At 35.6% G+C, this 19,203-nt stretch overlaps 1 protein-coding gene across 11 annotated transcripts in view; it reads right to left on the bottom strand.

Moving 5' to 3' along the window:
• The window catches only part of REPS1 (RALBP1 associated Eps domain containing 1), a 59,565-nt gene that overhangs the window by 4,922 nt on the left and 35,440 nt on the right, over positions 1 to 19,203 (bottom strand). For 2 of the 11 annotated variants that reach the window (XM_062490089.1, XM_062490094.1), the window contains exons 9-18: positions 17,508 to 17,647; positions 12,828 to 12,908; positions 9,777 to 9,864; positions 8,877 to 8,978; positions 6,736 to 6,808; positions 4,355 to 4,473; positions 3,529 to 3,593; positions 2,304 to 2,489; positions 1,032 to 1,127; positions 293 to 441 (exon numbers count right to left, since the gene is read on the bottom strand). In XM_062490089.1, the coding sequence (XP_062346073.1) occupies positions 293 to 441; positions 1,032 to 1,127; positions 2,304 to 2,489; positions 3,529 to 3,593; positions 4,355 to 4,473; positions 6,736 to 6,808; positions 8,877 to 8,978; positions 9,777 to 9,864; positions 12,828 to 12,908; positions 17,508 to 17,647 (1,099 nt within the window). The remainder of the gene's footprint in view (positions 1 to 292; positions 442 to 1,031; positions 1,128 to 2,303; positions 2,490 to 3,528; positions 3,594 to 4,354; positions 4,474 to 6,735; positions 6,809 to 8,876; positions 8,979 to 9,776; positions 9,865 to 12,827; positions 12,909 to 17,507; positions 17,648 to 19,203) is intronic. The other 9 variants (XM_062490098.1, XM_062490090.1, XM_062490091.1 and 6 more) reach the window with 9 other exon arrangements.

Below are 19,203 nucleotides of genomic sequence, written 5' to 3'. Positions count from 1 at the left end.
GGACTGTTTATAGCAACCATTTAAAATTAAACACTACATCTCAATACTTTCATCACTTATGTCCAACATACTTGCAGAAGTTAAAAAGAGTTCACACTCCAAAATTCAGTCTCTTGAAAGTCTCCCAGTAGTAGAGGCTTTGGAGTGCCTTTCTTTGAAAACCAAAACTTTTTAAATTGTTCAATAAATTAAACACACTGAAATTGTTTACAACTCCTGGAACAGAAAGTGTGTATGCTGTTTAAATGTAAACTTTCCAGTAACAGATGTATTTATATACTTCTTGGGTTACCTAGGAATAGATGGCTGTGAAGCAAGAACAGCAGCTATGACACCTGTTTTCTGTGTATGTTCCTCAGCTTCAGGTCTTAGCTCATCTTCTGATTTTAATCTTCTACGAATAGGCTTCGGTGGTGGAGCAAGTGGGGTAGTGCCTTTACCCTGCAGAGGAAAACACAGCCTATTAATTCTCTGAAACAACATTTTATTTGGATTATAACCTGGAAGCTTGTGTTTCATAGTCAGTTACTGAGGCAACTGAATTTACAACCCATCAAGTATTTTCTGATGGGCATCTAGTTGCATTCTCAACCAGAAAAAACCTCAAGTACTAAATCCTACCACGTGGTGAAAGGCTAGTAAACTGCTACACACTGACAAAGAGCTGTGCAACCAGAAATGCCACAGTATAACTGAGTACTGTAAGCACATAGCAATGCAGAGCACACTTTCCCCCCAGTAATTATATGTCTGTAACCAAATAAAAAGCTGCTGTTAAAGTTCTGCACTAAACATTGATCTGTTTCAAAAATTTGAAAACTTACAAGTATCTTTTCTGTTGTCTCAAAAATAAATCTAATCATCATCTGCTGCAAAAATTCACCACACATATGCCTATTCAAAGTATCTGTTGGGCCTAAGAAAACTGAGTTGAAGTGGACATTTATAAAGCTGCTGTTACAAATCAAAACAAACATTTAATTTCATATACATCAGACAACTGAGCTTTGTTCCAAGGGTACTTTGCATACCGCACTACTGGGGACATTTGCAGGTGCTTTGTCTTCGACTCTTCCATCTGCTTTGGCAACTCTAAGAGAGCTTGCAGAATCAGTGGGCTTTTCCACCTAAAGGAATATAAACTGTGTTTAGAAATCTACTTCTTAACACATACTTCATTTGGCAACAACTGGAATAAAAACAAGTATGCTGTTTTCTGATACATGAATACAGTTAACACCTAAAATTCTAGTTCAATTCTCATTTAGAAATACAAGTCCAATGTCATGAGGCACTGTTTAGCACAAAAGAGGCCGTGACCTGATCACAAACTGCTACAGCTGTTTCTGCTATTATAGTACCACCATTATCTGTCACTGCCAAACGTTAATCCATCCAATGGAGCACAATGTGACTGTTCCCCATCCACCTCAATGCAAAACAATCAGCGAGCTTAATTTAAGCAGTTTTCAGTGGCAGCTTAAGCTACCATAGCTGGTTTTGCAATGAGGTACGTGGAGAGTGCTCAAACGGGTCTATGTTACTGACCTTCCTGAACAAGTGAAGCAAGACCACACTGCTGACAGCTGGGATAACTTTAAAGCACCACAGACACTTCTAAAAGTGAGGATGCAGAAGTGTCCCTGAGAACTTGCCATCTGAATAAAAGCTACAAATTATCAAAGCAGAACATGAAGTAGTTTCTGCAATAGCAGCTAGCTGTGACATTAATACTAAAGCTTCCAAACTTTCAAGTCCTATGTCTGTAGCAGGAAACAAGTTTTTGCAAACATCTTTAATGATAGAAGGATGCCAGAGCTGTTTTTCCAATGACTTTGAAGAAAAGCAAATTAATGGAATTTTAGCAGATGTTTACAATATATGACAGTCATCTCCTTTATTAAGGCATATCTTTTTTAAGACATGATTTTAAAAATACCAGCAAGTAATTTTGAATGCTGGCAAGAATGAGTAGAAGAAAGGTTTTGCCTGTGCCACGTCTCAATGCACCAACACGATCACGTTTGTGCCTACGTATGCTAAAAAGCACAAGAATGTTTTGAATTACAGTTATGGGCTGAGAAAAAGAATTCCTTCTGCCTAGGTGTTTGGCAATTACTAAATAAGTGCAGCAGTGTGTAATGTAATTGCTTTCTAGCAATGGATTGAGAAATCATAAAAAAAACAGAACAAAAAAACCCAACAACACACCACTGACAGAGAACAGCAGAAATAGGTTTTAACAAAGCCTCATAAGTGTTGGTGGTATTAAAGCAATTGAAAAGATCTTACTTTCTACTCACCTGCAAGACTTCTGAGTGTGTTTCAATTTCATCTTCTTCCTCTTTGTTTACACCTGAAACAGCAAATGCCTCAAACTGGCTGAAGTCTGCAAAATTTGGCTGTTCTGGTATTTGTTGAGGTGAGGTACTGGTATGAGCTATTAGGCCATCAGCATCCACTGAGCGATGCACATGAGGACCTGTGCCCTGAAATAACAAAAATATTTAGGGACAGAATGTTAAGGATTATTTGCCCTTTTACTGGACAAAAACTTATGTCCTATCAGTAGAACAATGTGCATCTCATGCAAGACATGCATGCAGAAATATTTAAGAGAAAGGAAGCTCAGATATGCTATTATCCAGGGAGTAAGACCCTGCAGGGATGTAATGTAGAACTAGCTAGACTCATTGAACAATAGATATTTCTGCTGTGACAGAGCCACTTGGGCTCTGGGGGCTCGATACAGACTTTTAGTCTAGTTTCGTAGGGAAACATGCTTATATAATCACTATGTGGAATATGTCTGTCCCTTCATCCCTTCAGATACTTTCTGAATCCTTGTAGATGATTTCTGAATCACTGACTGACTTCAACTGTTGGTAACTCAGATTCTAACAAGTAGCTGCTGGTGAGAAAGAACTGAAAAGCAATTTTATCTGTCCCATGTCAGATCTGCACAGCAGTTGAAGGATTCAGCAGCCGAGACAAAGAAAAAACTTTTTCAAGATGTGCTTTCTACCAAAGCAGCTAACTGATATCACTCAGACTGCAACTGCAAAGACCACCAAGTCTGTTACAAGTGAATAAGTGGAATTACTCCTTTTGGGGGTAGGCATATTACATAAAGCTCTACCCTTGTGCCAGACAAATTGAAGATAAACCCTTATTATGCAAAACTTTGGAAAATGGCTCTCGCAGTCTTTGTTACGGCCTATGCACTATACACGAATAGTTAATGAAATGTGAAAGAATAACTTTTCTCTCTTTGTCACAATTCAGAGCTCCAGAGCCACTCATTCCTTCTCACTATCTACCTTGATCCCTACCCATGGTTCCACTACAAGCATTTTTTTATTCAGAAAATACTAACATTTGGCTGTAGTATAGGTTTAGCCATCATTTATATCCTGGTATTTCAACAATGTGTCAAGCAATGATACTAATTTTAGAGATATATTAAAATTCAGATATATAAAAATTAATGTACCAAGTTAGAATACGATTTTTCAGAAGTGACATCACCTGTGAAGGCTGTGGTCTTGGAGGCACTGCAGGGGGATAGGCAACAACTCCAGCCTGTTGCTGTCCTGTAAAAGATGCACCACATTTGGCCAAGACTGTTACTCTGTACATTACAGTGCTATCAAATTTTCTTAATTGTCAGCAGGAAAAAATGCTGCATTTTGCCACATATTAACCTGTCATATTTGGGCTCATAATTGTACTGTCACCTCCTTTCAAACTGGCAAACAGACAAAACCAGGATTAATCAGATCATGGATCTTGTACAGACATGGCCATAACTCTTCTGGTTTTAATATCTTAGTCTTTGGGGGTTTTTTACACTCATTATAAGCTCTTAGTATTTTCTCATACTTTGTGATCCTGAATTTAAAAGTACTGACGAGTCAGAAGTCCAAAAAAACTCCTTAAGCAGAGCAGCAGAAGTGACCTTTAATCATTTCCTCTGAAGTCAAATACTGAATACCCATCTTTAATACATGTGATTCCAAAAAGACTTCCCTTGAAAATTTACTGGAAGATGCAATTCATTGGATGTGGGTATACAACCAAAATATTCTTTCCTGAGTTTGCTTCCAACATTCATCCAAAAAACTACCAAGCCAGAATTCAGAATTTACTTTTAAATTAGCTACTTAAATAAAGTGCAATATAAATTTTAATAGAAACAATACAGTAAGAATGACAACATTTAAACTTTTTTTATTCAGAAGTGGTGCTTTAAAAACCAACACTCTAAATCATTCCTCAAGAGAAAAAAAGCACTGTCTGCTTCAGGAATACATGTGCTGAGAAATAAAATATGGTCAGAACAAAGCATATCTACCTGGGGTAACTGAAAAGGATCTGTTCATATCTAAAGATGACGACCGAGAATGAGAAGCATGAGGCCTTGGAGGGGGTGGTGGTGGTGCAGCATTATCTGGAGATGTTCCTGAATGTGATCTGCAAAATACATAAGCTTCTGTAGTGATTTTAGGTGGCTACAACAGAACTAAAAATCAAAAGTTCTTCAAAGCATGCAATTAAAAAACCAAGTTTGATAGAAGCAAAAACCCCTGACTGCCATTGATTTTCAAGATTGCCAAATTACTTTTAAAATTCCAGTATTCATTGATTTTACAATTATTTTTATATTTTCATTTAGTTAAATATCCCTTATTCAAATTATTTTTATATTATCACACGCAATTTATCTCTGGGAAACCAACAGTTTGATGCATATCCCAAACATTAGTTTTCAGGAACAGAGAATGCTAAATATGCTATCATTTTTAAGATGTAGTCAACATCCTGTTTAGGTTAAATGGGGTAAGTTCAATTTCATTAAAGAAGAGTATTTGGTTTCTGTTGGACCTGTCTCGATGTACATCAAGCTCTAAAAGTATCTCAGTATATGAGATAGCAATTTAATTCTCTGCCTGAAATTTTCCAAATCTATACACTTAGCAGAATCTTCAGAAATTTTGACTCATTCTTAGATAGGATCACCATCTAGTGGATACCTGTTGCAAATTCATGGAGAAACACATGCAGAAAAGACGGAAGGATAAATTACTGCACTAAGTGATATTTAAGTGGGATTTATTGTATATAGAATTTTTGTTAAACTTCCTTTTAAAACCAGTTTGCAGAAGCTTCCTAACTAGTCTAATTTGATCAAGTCAGATTTACTGAATCACTGACATGAATGCAGCTGCTTCTTTATTCAACTCATGACAAAATCTTTTCTATGACTGACCTCTGCAACATTCTTCTATAACTTTTGTAAGATGTAAACTAGGAGATTTAAAAGGGTACCCAAGTTTCACATGAAACCTGGAATTCCTGAATGTTTAAGTCCAGACAGAAAACTGAGTTATCACAATAGAAAACTTTATAAGTTAGTTATAGTTAATATATTCTCTATGGCAATGCTTCTGTAACAGTGTGTAACTCTCCAGCTGATGAAATTAAAATCTAATCACACTGACTCCTTGGGTCATCCCTCTAGTTAGTATATTAAAACAACTACAAACAGAATTAAAAATGGGAGAAAGTGGTTTAAGGAGAATTCCAAAGTATTATCTGACACAGCCTTGTCAGTTTTTGCTTTTTGAAAATACAAAAATGTAGTCTTGACTAACAGTAGGATTAAGGACAATGTCATATTTACACAAAATTGCAACTGGTAAAAGAGATGCCAGTGGAAGGAAGTAGAGGAGTAAGTGGGACAACAAATTTCCTGTGTGCATACTGTCACAACTACCAGGTCACGGACAGAAGCTCCCTGTACCATATGTGGGAACTCATCAGAAAGCTTCACTCATCTACACAAGTTCAGGATGAGAACCTAACCCAAAGTCAAAGAGTAAAAGAACATGTTGAAACCATCATGTTAATAGTGCAAAAACACATATAAAAGCATTACAGAATCACATTTTCCATTAAGTAACAATGGAGGAAAGAATCTTTCAAGTTGCTGTACTAACAAATGGAAATCTTTCTTTGCTATTGAAGTCACTCTAATTACTTTTGTTTTGAAACTTACCTCTGAAACTGATTGTAAGATGGTAAATGGCATAGCTGCTTTTAATCCTATTCAAGCAGATTTAATGGGAACAATTAGCACCAGCTAGCACAGCACATTCTCTTAAGTGAAATGATGCAGTTGTTGGTTTTGTGCTTGCACAGCTTTCTACAGCCCCTTAATTTACACACTGGGCCTATGACTGCCCTTTATTTTATACAAGTCCATTATTAAAAGAAATTGAGTTACTGCCATGGTATTCCTAATTTGAGCTTAATTCTTCTTTTAGGCTACAGTGCCATAAGGTTCTTTTCCAATAATGTCTAATGGGTATTTTTAAAAATACAAAAAATTGGTTTCAAGTAACAACATGGTCTCATGTGCTTAAATTCCCTTGTGTTTTAAAGGGAAAGTATTAAGATTCTGACTGAATGTGGAGCTTCACGTGGCACACTTGACTGGCCAATCTGAAACTTTTAGACTGCTTTCCTTTTTTCTATTTTCACTTTACACACTAATAAAAGCAACATACATTGTTAATGCGTTAGAAAACGTACTGTTTCCGGATTCCTGAGTGTTAAAGTTAGGAATCTATTTTGCCACCATTTTATAAGCTAGTTGTCAAATAACCAGGAGCTGAGAACAGGCTTCTTTAAACACCTTTTACTTGGTTTTTTTTCAGTTGTTACTGTACTGACCGTTGCCGTGTTACAGCATTTCCCATTTGCTCTGGATCTGAAGTGTAAGAATCCGAACTGCTGTAACCATCTGCTGGGAAAAGGAAGTACAGTTTCATATTTGCTTTGCATCATTAGCATACCCTAACAAACAGAAGTAACAAAAAGTTTCAAATATCCAATTTCCTTTGTTAAAAAAAGGTCTATGTTCTTGTATTGCTTCCCTGTAAGGTATCAGCTGAAGAATAAACAGTGACAGTAATGTTGTATTTAAAACACAAAACCTAAGTCCTATAAACAGTAATTTTTAAACACTTGACATTCAATCACTTCAACAATCTAGTGAACAAGAGTAAGGGACATCCAAGGGGAAAAAAAAAAAGCAAAGGGTAGGACATGCCTGATTTTAGAAGTGCTGAAGGATTGTCACCAACCTTAAGAAACCAGAAAATGGAAAGTGTATGTACAGTACACAGATCAACACAGTCACTTTGCTGCACTGTAACTTCTGTACTTCCAAGGCTGGTGGTCAACCTTGTTTTGGTCTAAATATTTTTTAAAGCTTACAGCTTCTGATTAAGGAAACCTACAGAAATGTAAGATGCTTTTAAAGCATCATAGATAGATTCTGAAGGACACCCTTACCCTTAGAAGCTCTGCAAAGCTTGAGGGTTTCTTCTCCAGAAATGGGGAGCCTCACAAAAAAAAAATCACAAGATTTATTTGGAATGAATGTAGATAGAAAAACTGACCTCAGGATAATTAATCACAAAGGATTATTCTAGAGCACCAGGTAAATCAGAGTTCAAGGTGGAAGTCAATGGAGCAAAGGGACTCGGTTGATTTGTTACCAGTGAAGAGAAAACCCCTACTCAAAAACATTAACATTTTTCTGAATTACCTGCTCTCAAAGGTAATTTAATCTCCTAGGACACTGAAGTTTTCAAAAGTGGTAAGACACATCAACCAGGCATCAGAAATGAGAATCCTGCAGATGAGACTTCCCTGATCAGCAAGGCATATTCTTACCTGTTAGATTTTCTATATCTTTTCTCCTTAACACTGCAGGTACTATAAAGTGCTTATATCTTACACTGCAATGTGGTTTGTTTTATTTCTCTATGTTCTTCCTCTGAGAGCAAAACACTTTATCCAAAGATGAAGCTACACCTGGATAAGGAACAGGGAGCACCAAATGGCTCTTGAACTTAAATCCTGCACAGAGTAGTAGTTCCACATTAAAAGATGATGTTCACTCATTCTTTTGCATCAGAAAACTTGTTAGCAAAGACATAACTCTGCTTGAAAAGTAAAACTCAGACATGGTCAGGACACTGGTCAGAATCAAAGAGTGCCATTCTCATTTGACAGAGTTAATGACAAAAGCAAAACACAAGGCAAGATGATACTTTCTGAATTCCCCCTGTATTACAAACCAATAAAAATACTTCTGGTCTTAATGCAAAGGATTTAAAACTGTGAGTTCCTGAAACTTCAATTTTTACAGAAAAGTTCCCAACTTGAACAAAAAAAAGAAATCCCAGAAAGACGCCAGAGATTCATTCATATAATCTTGGATCTCTCTCAATACTAGACAAGTGGACTAATCAAATCTAAATAATGCAACATGCTTTGGACACAAGAGATACTGGAAATTGGAAAGGCTATTAGAAGGAAATAAACAGTTGAAAAGCTGTACTAAAAATGGAATGTAGAAGTCTGTTGCATTTTCTTAGTAGCTAACCTAGATGAGAATTGCCTGGAAAATTTGTGGTCAACACATTTTAACTCTTTCGAGAACATGTTACATGGTTCTGAGGAAGAACAATCAAATGCTACTTAGTGAATTCCACTTCATGTACATTAAATTTTTCATTCTAGGATCAAAAGAGAAAATAGGAAAATGGAAAACAGCTAACAAAAATGAACTTTCTTGAGCACGTAGGGTAAGAAAACAACTCCAGTGACATCAGTAGAACTTAAGAAAGTTAAATTACTGCTTCTAATACATACTTTATATCAGAAATGTTTCTGTTCTAAGGGTAAGTTTATCTCATTTTAGAGCTGCTACTGTCCAGCCAGTTTTCATTCACTGAGCGATATATCAGATCTACATTTTGTGTAATGTAAGAAATTAGACCAGAAAGCACTTGGATACTTACTAACTGTATTTCCAGCTGTAAATTTCACAGATGAACTCATTTTATTTTCTTCTGGGAGATCTGATGGTTTCACAAGTAGTGGACTAGTAGGGTTAGCATGATCTAGATGGAAAAACAAATATAGATAAATTAACTTATTCCAACTAGCCTTTATTTTTGGCACCAAAGCTTTACATTGGTTTTCTGCCCTTACCTCAGTGCTTTACTCAAAAATAAAATTGGTGTATTTTAACTCAGAAATAACACTATTACAATGTAAACCACCAATTTCTCAGCATTAAGAGCTGTGAATTTTCAGCTATTTACAAGGCCAAGTAAGTTTTAAAAGAAATGTGTTGTTGATACTATTTATTCCCCTATGCTGAAGACTCTGCATGAGTTCCATGACTTTAGGAAATACTGGCACACGACGGAAAACTAAGACCTCTCTATTCTTTAAAGAAAATTTATCAAACCACTTTGCTTATTATTGACCAGCATCTTAAAAAAAGGCCAATATTCCTAAATGCTTTCAAGTTTCAAAATAATAAATGCAGTATTTCTGACCATAGAAGAACAAGCTTTATGAATGCAGGTTATGATCTCCATGTTCAGTTTCCTTCAGTATTTAACAAGGAGACCCACACATTCACCTTCAGGTCCAAATCCAATCCTCATCGTGACGCTTCTGAACTACTCTCCAAGAAACATTGTGCCTGAGATGGTAAAATCCTCACTGTAGCAAATGGCCAATTCAAGCTCTGCACTTATCTCAACAGCAATTCTTAACTCAGTAATGATGCTCATTACAACTCCAGATTTATTCATCCTTGGTGAAGAAAAAACCTAAGTATGTTCAAGGAAATAAGGCCAACTCTAACTGCATGAAACTTCCCAAATTAGAAAGAGAAAATATCCTACCACTTCCAGTTCTTTTAAGCTCCATTTCCTGCATGTGAATTTTGCTTGGAGTCATTCTTATAGGAACTGGGTGTACAATTGCAGTGTCCTGTGGAAGAGATCACAGTTAGGTTAACCTAGTTAAATCACTCTTAAGAGAGTCTCTGACACCACGTGCAATGTCAATCCTAAACAAAATTTCAGAGATTTAATTTATTTGCACAGTTCCAGGGAATTGAATATACCCAGAAAACCAAAGCTCTCTAAGCTGTAGTCTCTGTAATGTTAACTTAGGTAAAAGGGCACTAGAATATGTTTCTATAGATAACTGCAAGTAGGACCTGAATTTCACCAGCTTCCCACCTTTTCTGGCATATCAGGCATCTGGTACTTTAAGCACATCTTCAAAAAAAAAAAATTATAATTTAAACCTTGACTCCTCAGCTTTACTTATAATGCCTCAGAAAATAATGGCCCCTCTAAATAGTATGACTAATGCTCAATGAAATAGGCACTCTGTAGTAATTTCAGATATTTTCTGGAGTCTTTAAAATAGCAAAAAATCTTCTAAACTTCAGTACAATAAGCCCTATGGAATATACCTCTAGGCAGGCATTGGCCATGCACTTAGGCATTAGCTGTTCCAACAAGGGGCTCATTTAAAGTACTTTAAAGACAATCCTTTCAATTTGGTTTGGAGACTGACTGCACACATCTTAAAAAAAAAAAAACAATCTCAAAACTCCGGAGCAACCTAAAAATATGGATTTGGCTGTCTGAGGTTTTTTACTGTCATTCATATTCAAACTATACAAATGGGTGGGCCAATGACAGCACAAGAACACCCCCAGATTATATTATATTCTAATCTAGAAATAAGAAGTTTCAAAAATACCTTTGTATCAGAAATTTAATCTGTTCTGATTACTCAAGTAGATTAATTTCACTAGGTGTAATACATCTACATTGGTATTTTCCAAACTATTTCAATGACTTTCACTACCTTTGTCGCAAACAGAACTACTTTCTAGTCACAACTCAAACATTCTTGTTGCAGGAAACTTTTAGAAATAGTTATCACTTTAAAATACACTGCTTCTTCTTCCCTCTGTAATGAGATTATCATGCAAAGATCACTTTTACTGTGGCTGCTTCAGACCTCTGCTGTACTCTAATGTGCAGGTGTACAGTAGTCATGGTTCAAATAGTTAAATGGATTTTATATAATGCATTAATTTACATAATTAACCTAATTTTACAGAAAACAACATGCTACCAAACTTCTGACTTACAAAAAGCACATTATGCTCGTATACTAAGGGATAGATGTACTGTTTACTCTTTCCAATTATGTTTTACCTCCAAAGCAGCTGCTTTTCCAACTAAAAAAGAACTGGTCTGTGAATTTACTCTTTAGACAGTTATCAACAACTGCTCAAGAAAGCTGATTTTCTTTCCCCTGGGGAACCAGTTGTTCCATGAATCATTCATATACATCACTACTGAAACTGCTAAAACAAAAAGTCTGCCTTCACCTAACTGAAAACTCGTCATCATTTGTTTTTATTTTACTATGGAAAACAAAAACTCTAACCCCCAAGTCTGTTCCCTTACCAAGTATCAAAGATGCTCACCATTCTTTTCTAAACTATAAGCACTTCAAGAAAAGGACTCAAGAATGTGATCAGCCATAAAGAAAATTTTGCATTCCCACTGAATTTCTCTTTATACACAGACACAAATATATACTCTATGTAATAGAGTGTTTCATATACCATCACTGCTCTACTTTTTAGACTATCAACATATGAAAAAATTCAAACCTCAGACTTGTGTCATCTGCTAATTATACGTGAACATAAATTACTGTCTTATTGCGGAAACAAGACAGTGATAGCTCTTTACTCTCAAGCAATTATACACAGCAAGTAAGAACTATAAACTAATTTACATCATGTTTACCTCATAAAAACATACAAATATAGTACATTTAAAACAAAAACAATCTCAGATGAAAGAGAACCGGTTTTGCATTAAATAGGACATTTTCACTAGTTTTGAATGTTTATTAAAGGTTAATTCTTTGCATGGGGAACAGTGCAGTTTGAATTCTAGCTCTCAGCACGGAGAAATGCTATTTCTACATGAACATCAGTGTTAACTTTGAGACTGGAGTGCTGACATATTGAAAATTTCTATATATTTATGTATTATATATTTTCAGAAGTGACAGGTTTAATACTAAAAATCAGTTAAATGTGTATTATGTGCACCTATTATATTTTGTTACACAATCAAATGGACACCAACACTGTAATTAATTAAATTTAAATGGACATTTGGTGCTAATTAAGTCGGTAAAAAAAGCAGGATGAAAGCAGCAGCTAAATACTGCATTTCTAATGCATTTCAGAACTGCTTTAATGTCACATGCTGTAAAGCTTAAAACCAGCAGAACTTGCAACACTGTAGTGTATTTCTGGCTCCCAAACTTGGCAAGATATTTAACTATATAATCCCTCAGAACATCCCTCACTGAGTAAAGCCTTAGAACACCACAGGTTTAGCTGGAGAGATATTAAAAGCCTTATTAATAATTAAGTTGGTAAAAACATTTGGAATATGAAATACCACACCCATTAAAGACCAGTAGCTTTTTTCACAGAAGCTGGCACTGTTTTTGTGCAAATCAGGCTCTGCAACTCAAAAAACACAAAGCAACACTGAAGACAAAATTTTAAACAGAACTTGTTTATCATAGGGTGTTGCCCTTACATCAACTTACACATTTCTTCAAAACAACATTATGTTTAAATGCTTTGCGTATGACAGATTTTGACAGAAGTGTTGTATTAGGTCAAAATCAACAGGAAAAAGGAATTCTTTGCAATCAGAGATTAAATATGAGCAGTACCAGAAAATTTATATTCTGAAAATAAGCAAACAAGCTATTTGCCACCATTTCCCAAAAAGCAGACCATGGAATCATGCATAATAGCTAAATACCAAATGAATGGAAATTCAGTGTTAATAAAATTAATTTCAAACAAGCAAGCTAAGTGATTGACTTACAGGATCAGCTGGTGCAATGTTAGAATCAAATTGGGTCAGAGTTTGTGAGCTTGAAGAGCGTTCGCTAAATGTCTCCCACTGCTGAACAGACAGAGGAGAGAAGTCAGCATGATGAGGAAGATGGGAGTAAAAGATCACTGAGGAGATTTAGCATAGTAGTTCAGAGGTTGCACTGGAAAGAACTGTATTTGCATAGGAGAGTACTGCACTTGGGAAGCACACTAACATATATTAAGTATTTCTATTTCAGTCTGAGATTGTTGTGGAACCAAGTCTGTTATCTGCCAATATTCATCTTGATATTCACATTTTATAATGAAGATACAGGTGCACAGGCAACGCAGAAGTACCTTCAGAGTTCACATGTGCCAATGAGCATCATACAAGTAAAAGAACTGGTTAGGCCATTCATATAATTTAAAGATAAAAATCAGAGACGCATTGTATGCATTTGTAGTCAAAATCCAGAAAGGTTCCTCAGCTTTGTAGCTGCCACATTTCAAAACTGTTTAAGTAAATGCTGATTTTCTTACAAAATCCCAGACGAACAAACACTGTGCAGAGTACTCCAATCATTCCACTTTAGCTTGCCAATGCAACCCCTGAGAAGTGATTCTACGCTGTAAAAGAGCATTTTCACAAGTCTAAATCACTGACAAGGCAAAGAATTAAATTCAAACATACTGTTGATTGCTAAAAGCAAATAAGTCAATCTCTGAACAATTTTATAAGATATGGGCATGCTGTATCAACACATGGCTGTCAAGAAACCTCATGCAAACTGAGTCAAGTTACAGCCACAACTGGATCAACAAAGCATTGAAGTACATAAAACCAGTCTGTGATCTGGAAACCAGATTAAAAAAAAAATTAAAAAATCACAAGAATGCTAAACTTGTTATATTTTGGTAAAATAACAAGTAAATATTAAGCAAGTTTCAAACACTACAAACACAAGCTTCAAAAATCAAAAATACAAAATTTTTAGTGCTCAGAAAATTTGACAAAAATTAATGTTTGTTATAGTTGTGGAAACAACTTGGGTGTTGGACTCTATGACCTTTGTGTGTCCTTTCCAACTCAGAACATTCTGTGTGTGATATTCTTGTCCCATCTCTATAGGTGAATCAATCTAAGTGATCCCAGAAGACATAGGACAAACTATATGGTGTTACTCAACCTAATCTCATGTTCTCCTCTACACTGAACTATATTCAGTGAACAGCCTGTGTGTGAACCAAGTCTAAAACAGTTATTTCAGAAATAATTTCTTAAGGAAATTCCTAAATAATTGTTTACAATCGATGAAATGAAATTCAGAAAAATATTAATTGAATTTATAATTGCTGCCATGTGTGGTAAAACTTCTTGTTGAGAATGAGTTATCTCCTCATTGCAAACTTTAAATGAGGGCAAACATATAACTCTATTCATATGAGGGTGGATATATTTTCTTGTTTCTTTTCTGTGGTTTTCTGTTGGTTTGAGGGTTTTGTTTGTTTCTATTTGTTTTTAACACAGAAAACTAACCTCTTCATGGACAGAATTGAACAAACCTTTTCAGTAAGGATTCCCAACTGCTCTGTCTCTGTTTAACACTCCCTGTATTAAACAGTTTATCTCTGTGTCACTCCACCCCATCGTGAAGAGGCAGCATTGCAAGTAGCTTGGAGCTACACAAACCTGTTAGCGAGCCAGTTTTTACTAAGCCAGAAATTTAACTGTCAAGTTCTGCCAGACTTTCCCCTGATGTGGTCTCTTGCATTTGCACGGCTGATCATTTTCATGAAACCTATTCAAATTATTTTAGGTCTTCCACTACCTTTTAAAACTTGATTTGGCCAGTGGCTTCCCAGTTACTAGTGAGACTGTCAGACCATTTGATTACAGAAATATTGTTAATTTTACCAAAAAATTCCATAGGGCACACAGCACTTTTGTTATAGTTAGGATAAATGGTAAAATATTATTTGTTACAGATGGATGCTTAATCTATCTTACTGCCCTGCTCTGGAGCCAAACTGCAGGTACCTTCATTACTTGTCCTTGGGCTCCCCAGCTAGACACAGATAAATGCCAACACATCCTGACTGCTCTAGGAAATATGCTGCTGTGCTCCATCCTGAAATATTACCAGAAGCCAGCTACTGCTAATTCCCCAGTTAACAGAAATATTAAGAATCTACTGGACTACATCTCAAACTCCCCAAGATTTTATTAAAAACCTTGACCGGGTAAAACTCATGCTAGCTAAAGCTGAAGTATTTGTCTGGTAGATTTGCAAAAATGTTTTTAAATTACTTTCAAAAGGTTAATTACTAGAAACTAAAACTCACAGCAACCTGAACCATTACAAATAGAACACAAAGACATTTGAAACAAGGTGTAACAGTTGTGAACTTAAAAGTAAATCTCCATATCTGTGTTGAAGCGAGTATGAAAAATGCATGACACTAGACAGTTTTCAACATATAATTTGTAGTAGGCTTTTCTATTATTTTAAGCTTTGAAAACTAAGTGCTCAGCCTTGGATGAAAAGGAGAGACTTGGATGGAAAAGACATCTGAAGTGAGAAAGAAGTGATGAGTGATGAGAATATGAAGCATGTAGTATATCCAAAGTTAGGTAGATTTTCATGGTGCTCTTTATTCTGAAGCTTTAAAATGATGCCTTGGTCTGTATTTGGGAACCTCCAGTAATTGGGCCTGGCAACTGCATTCTATAAACCAACTATGAGTTAGAAAAAACAGAGTAACCAACAGCTCTAAAACTAACAGGATGAGACTGTCTGGAATCACAAATAATACAAAGATGCAGAGCTTTTACAAGCAATTAATTTGTTGATGACACTTGTAAGAGGTTGAAAGAGGAAACAATTAGACTGGTGCCTGCAGCAATACCAGAAATTTTTTCATGGAATTAAAACCTTGAGGACTTTGACCTGGCTCATGCTGAAAAGAAAATGCTGAGAAGAAAGAACCATGCACAGCAACACATCTGAAAAATTAGAAATTGCTTTGTGTTAAAAAACTAAACATTTAGTTCAACTCTTATTTTAGTACAGTTAGTATCCAGTAGTATAGCTACTGTGAGAACTTTTTCAAACCTCTTAAGCTTTAGTAGACTCCCAAAAAGAAAATGCCACCTTATCTTATGTGAATGGATAGTCAGTTTCATAGTCAAGATTCTGGCTGACAGAATTGTAATTCCCTTTGTTCCACTAGTGGAATTACCCTATTCAACTTGTTTGAGTTGCATTAGACACTGAAGGAATGTGTTCAATTATGATGCAGGTTACCAAATGATTAGCTTATTAAATCTTTATTTAAAACACAAGGGAATGTGTCTGAGCAAATTTTAATACAGATGCAGATCCCCTTAAAACATAGCATCCTACCAGCAGTCTGAATCACTCTGTCAAAGAGAACAACTAAGAATCACTAAATAATTTCCAACATTTTTTAACTTGGCAAGGATGTGACTATGAGGCAAGCATTTGCTCTTACAAGGAACAGCAGATTTTATAAAGTCCTTCCCTCCTCAGAAATGAAGGAAGTTTCCTCTACTCCTGACTTTAATCCTGAAAACATGCTTATTTTCTGCTTCATGCTGACTTTCCTTCAGTCTGTCTAAATCTTTTACTATCAGTTTTCTATTCACTTGAAGTCTTACAACAAAAGAAAAATAACCACAAAAAGCTCTTTTAATAGAAAGCAATACGCAGCTACTGACAGAACTATCTTGCATATTAAAGAAAGTTTTCAATTTTTATTGAGTCCCAGATAATCAAAAATAGTTTTCCAAAAATAATTTCATTATTTTTTCCCTTTTTTCTGCTCTCATAATGAAAAGTAAGCCTACATCACCTTTGTACATGGCTGCAGTCAGAAACTCATTTGGGGATCTGAAGTAGCTCTTAAAGCATTGGTTTATTCTAAGTCAGAGGCAAAAACGTTAAAACAGAGCAACAAGAAAAATCCAAGAATCAATCCCTTAGAGGCTTTTTAAGCAAAGGACATTTGTGGGGAAAAAAACACTAAAAATACTGTTTTCTAATTTCACTTTCACATTCTGACAAAAGACAGCTCTACTGCAGAAGACTGCTTATATAGCAAATACATATGCTTAAGGATGATGAGGCAGAGTACGTAACAGTAAAAATTTAAGATTCAAATAAATTTAGCCAATGTCTGGCTTCAGATTCAACTCTTGAGTCTCTCCTTCTGAAACAGGGTCATGACTTCTCTATGTTACTGGTGATATTTCAGGCTAAAATTGCCTCCAGAAATAAGTTTCAATGTCCAGATCTGTCCAGAAACTTATTCTGTAGTTTAGCAAAAGTGTCTGCTAAAAATGTTCTTCAGAGGCAACAAAAAACTCCAACCAAAACCATCCCCCAAATAAAAAAAATCAGGAATGAATTCAACTTTTCCAAAACACGCTATGAGATACATTTTGTGATTTAAATAAAGCTTAATTACCATTAATGAAAACATTAGATAGAAAAACCAGAATGAAATCTCTTTTTTTTTGCATTTTAACACAGAACCTTCTTGTGTCTATTGTCCTGCTAAGTATTTCATGATTTGTGATCAGCAATTCACTTATGACAAATTACGGATGCATACAAAATTTACTTATTGACTGGCAGTGAAATAACTCTTAGATAAAAGCTCTAACCTCACTACTCTGATTCAATTCTGGCCAGGTCTGGTTTAGGGATGGCATTGATGGAGACTTGCTTGGAGGTGCTTCTGCTGGAGAGCCGGAGTAACCTACCTCACCAGCCTGTTCCCCAACTTCTGAAACGACAGGAATCACTATGAACAAAAATCACAAACTGCTTTCAGTTTATTTTTAGAAGAGTTGCTCACATCTCATGGAAAGTGCAAAGTACCCTTTCTTTTCATCTTTTTCAAGTAAATACTTAGCAGCAGGCAAAACCCAAAAAAAACCCAAGAACTCCCTTTAAGTTAAATACACTGTTTATCAGATACTACTCTTTATTTTAAGGATGTTTCTGAAAATCAGAGTTTGAAGATTACTCCGTACCATCCTACCCTCCCAGTGCTTAGCCTTTAAATAGCATTTTCATGTTTTGATTACATATAGAATTAATCAGTTTTTCTTACAGTATGAGAAAATAATTTCACACTAGCATTTATTACATCATATCCTGCACTGAGCATTTCATCTTACAGAATAAAGTAGTTCCTTGTATGAAAGGTCAGAGCAAAACCAGTATCTCAATGCAAACACAAAAAAATATGACAACGGGTTGAGAAAACCATTCCCTTAGATTAGTCCCCAAAGAACATTAGTTTCAAGCCTCCTTACTAAAAGGGAGGTGTTTCCATTCACATTTTGTAAATTGAGTAAGTCTAGCAGCTGACACATTGCAACTGTCCTTAGGCACTGTTTAGTTTTCTTTTGAAGTAAATCTGAACAGCAGATCCAACATACTGTCGAACACAGTAAAATCCTGCTTACAATGTATCCTATTCTAGATATCACAATGCAAGCTAAATCCAGGCATTAAGAGCCTTAAAAACCCCTGAAAGTTCAGATTTTAACTGTGTGTCGTATAAGAAACAGGAACAGTTGAAAAACTGAAAACGTGACTGATAAGTAGCTAGATATATAAACATGTTGTCAGCAGTCCACAGAATTAAAATTCTAAACAAGAAAAAATACTAAAAAAAAGAAAAAACACAGTTTAAATAAATTACAGCCTACAAACATAGTAAGAGAGTAAGAGAGTCCTCGGAAGTATTTCGTGAAAATAAATAAAATTCTAGCAAATTCTAGTACCTGTGCACTCAGAATATAACCTGACTTTCCAAGCAAAGACTACTTATTTAAAAGTAATCAAAAGCAGTTTTAAAATACTCAGTTTCCTTTATCTCTTAAAATAGAAAAAATAAGATGGCCACAGTCATCCTGCTTTTAAACACCACTTTAACATGGAACAGGAACAGTTTTTCAGCTACGGGACTGAGTTTTTGGCACATATTAACGAGCACAACTCAAATTCAGTGTTTTTCCTGGGAGTACCAAAAGGTAAAGGGCAATGCACAGAACAACTAGGTGCCAACATAATGAAGGATAAATCTGGTTTGAAGTCAGGAGGTGAATTAAAACACAAAAAAAGGTCTGTGGTACTGATCCTGCATTTTTAAACACCCATCTGCCCTTAGCATTGCACCAGAGAATATTTTTCAAGTATCTTTGATACTTAGAAACTCATGCCATATTTTCACAAATGAGGGTGAACAGAAAGTACACTCATTTAAAAGAGCCTAAAGTACAGATGGTGTGGAAAATTGAAATACAATAGCTGGTTGTGAATAAAATCCATGGTGTGACAATTTTGCTT

The sequence above is a fragment of the Cinclus cinclus genome, chromosome 3 (assembly GCF_963662255.1).
Source record: "Cinclus cinclus chromosome 3, bCinCin1.1, whole genome shotgun sequence".
NCBI classification, from domain to species: Eukaryota; Metazoa; Chordata; class Aves; order Passeriformes; family Cinclidae; genus Cinclus; species Cinclus cinclus.
This window is presented reverse-complemented; position numbering and strand designations above follow the sequence as displayed.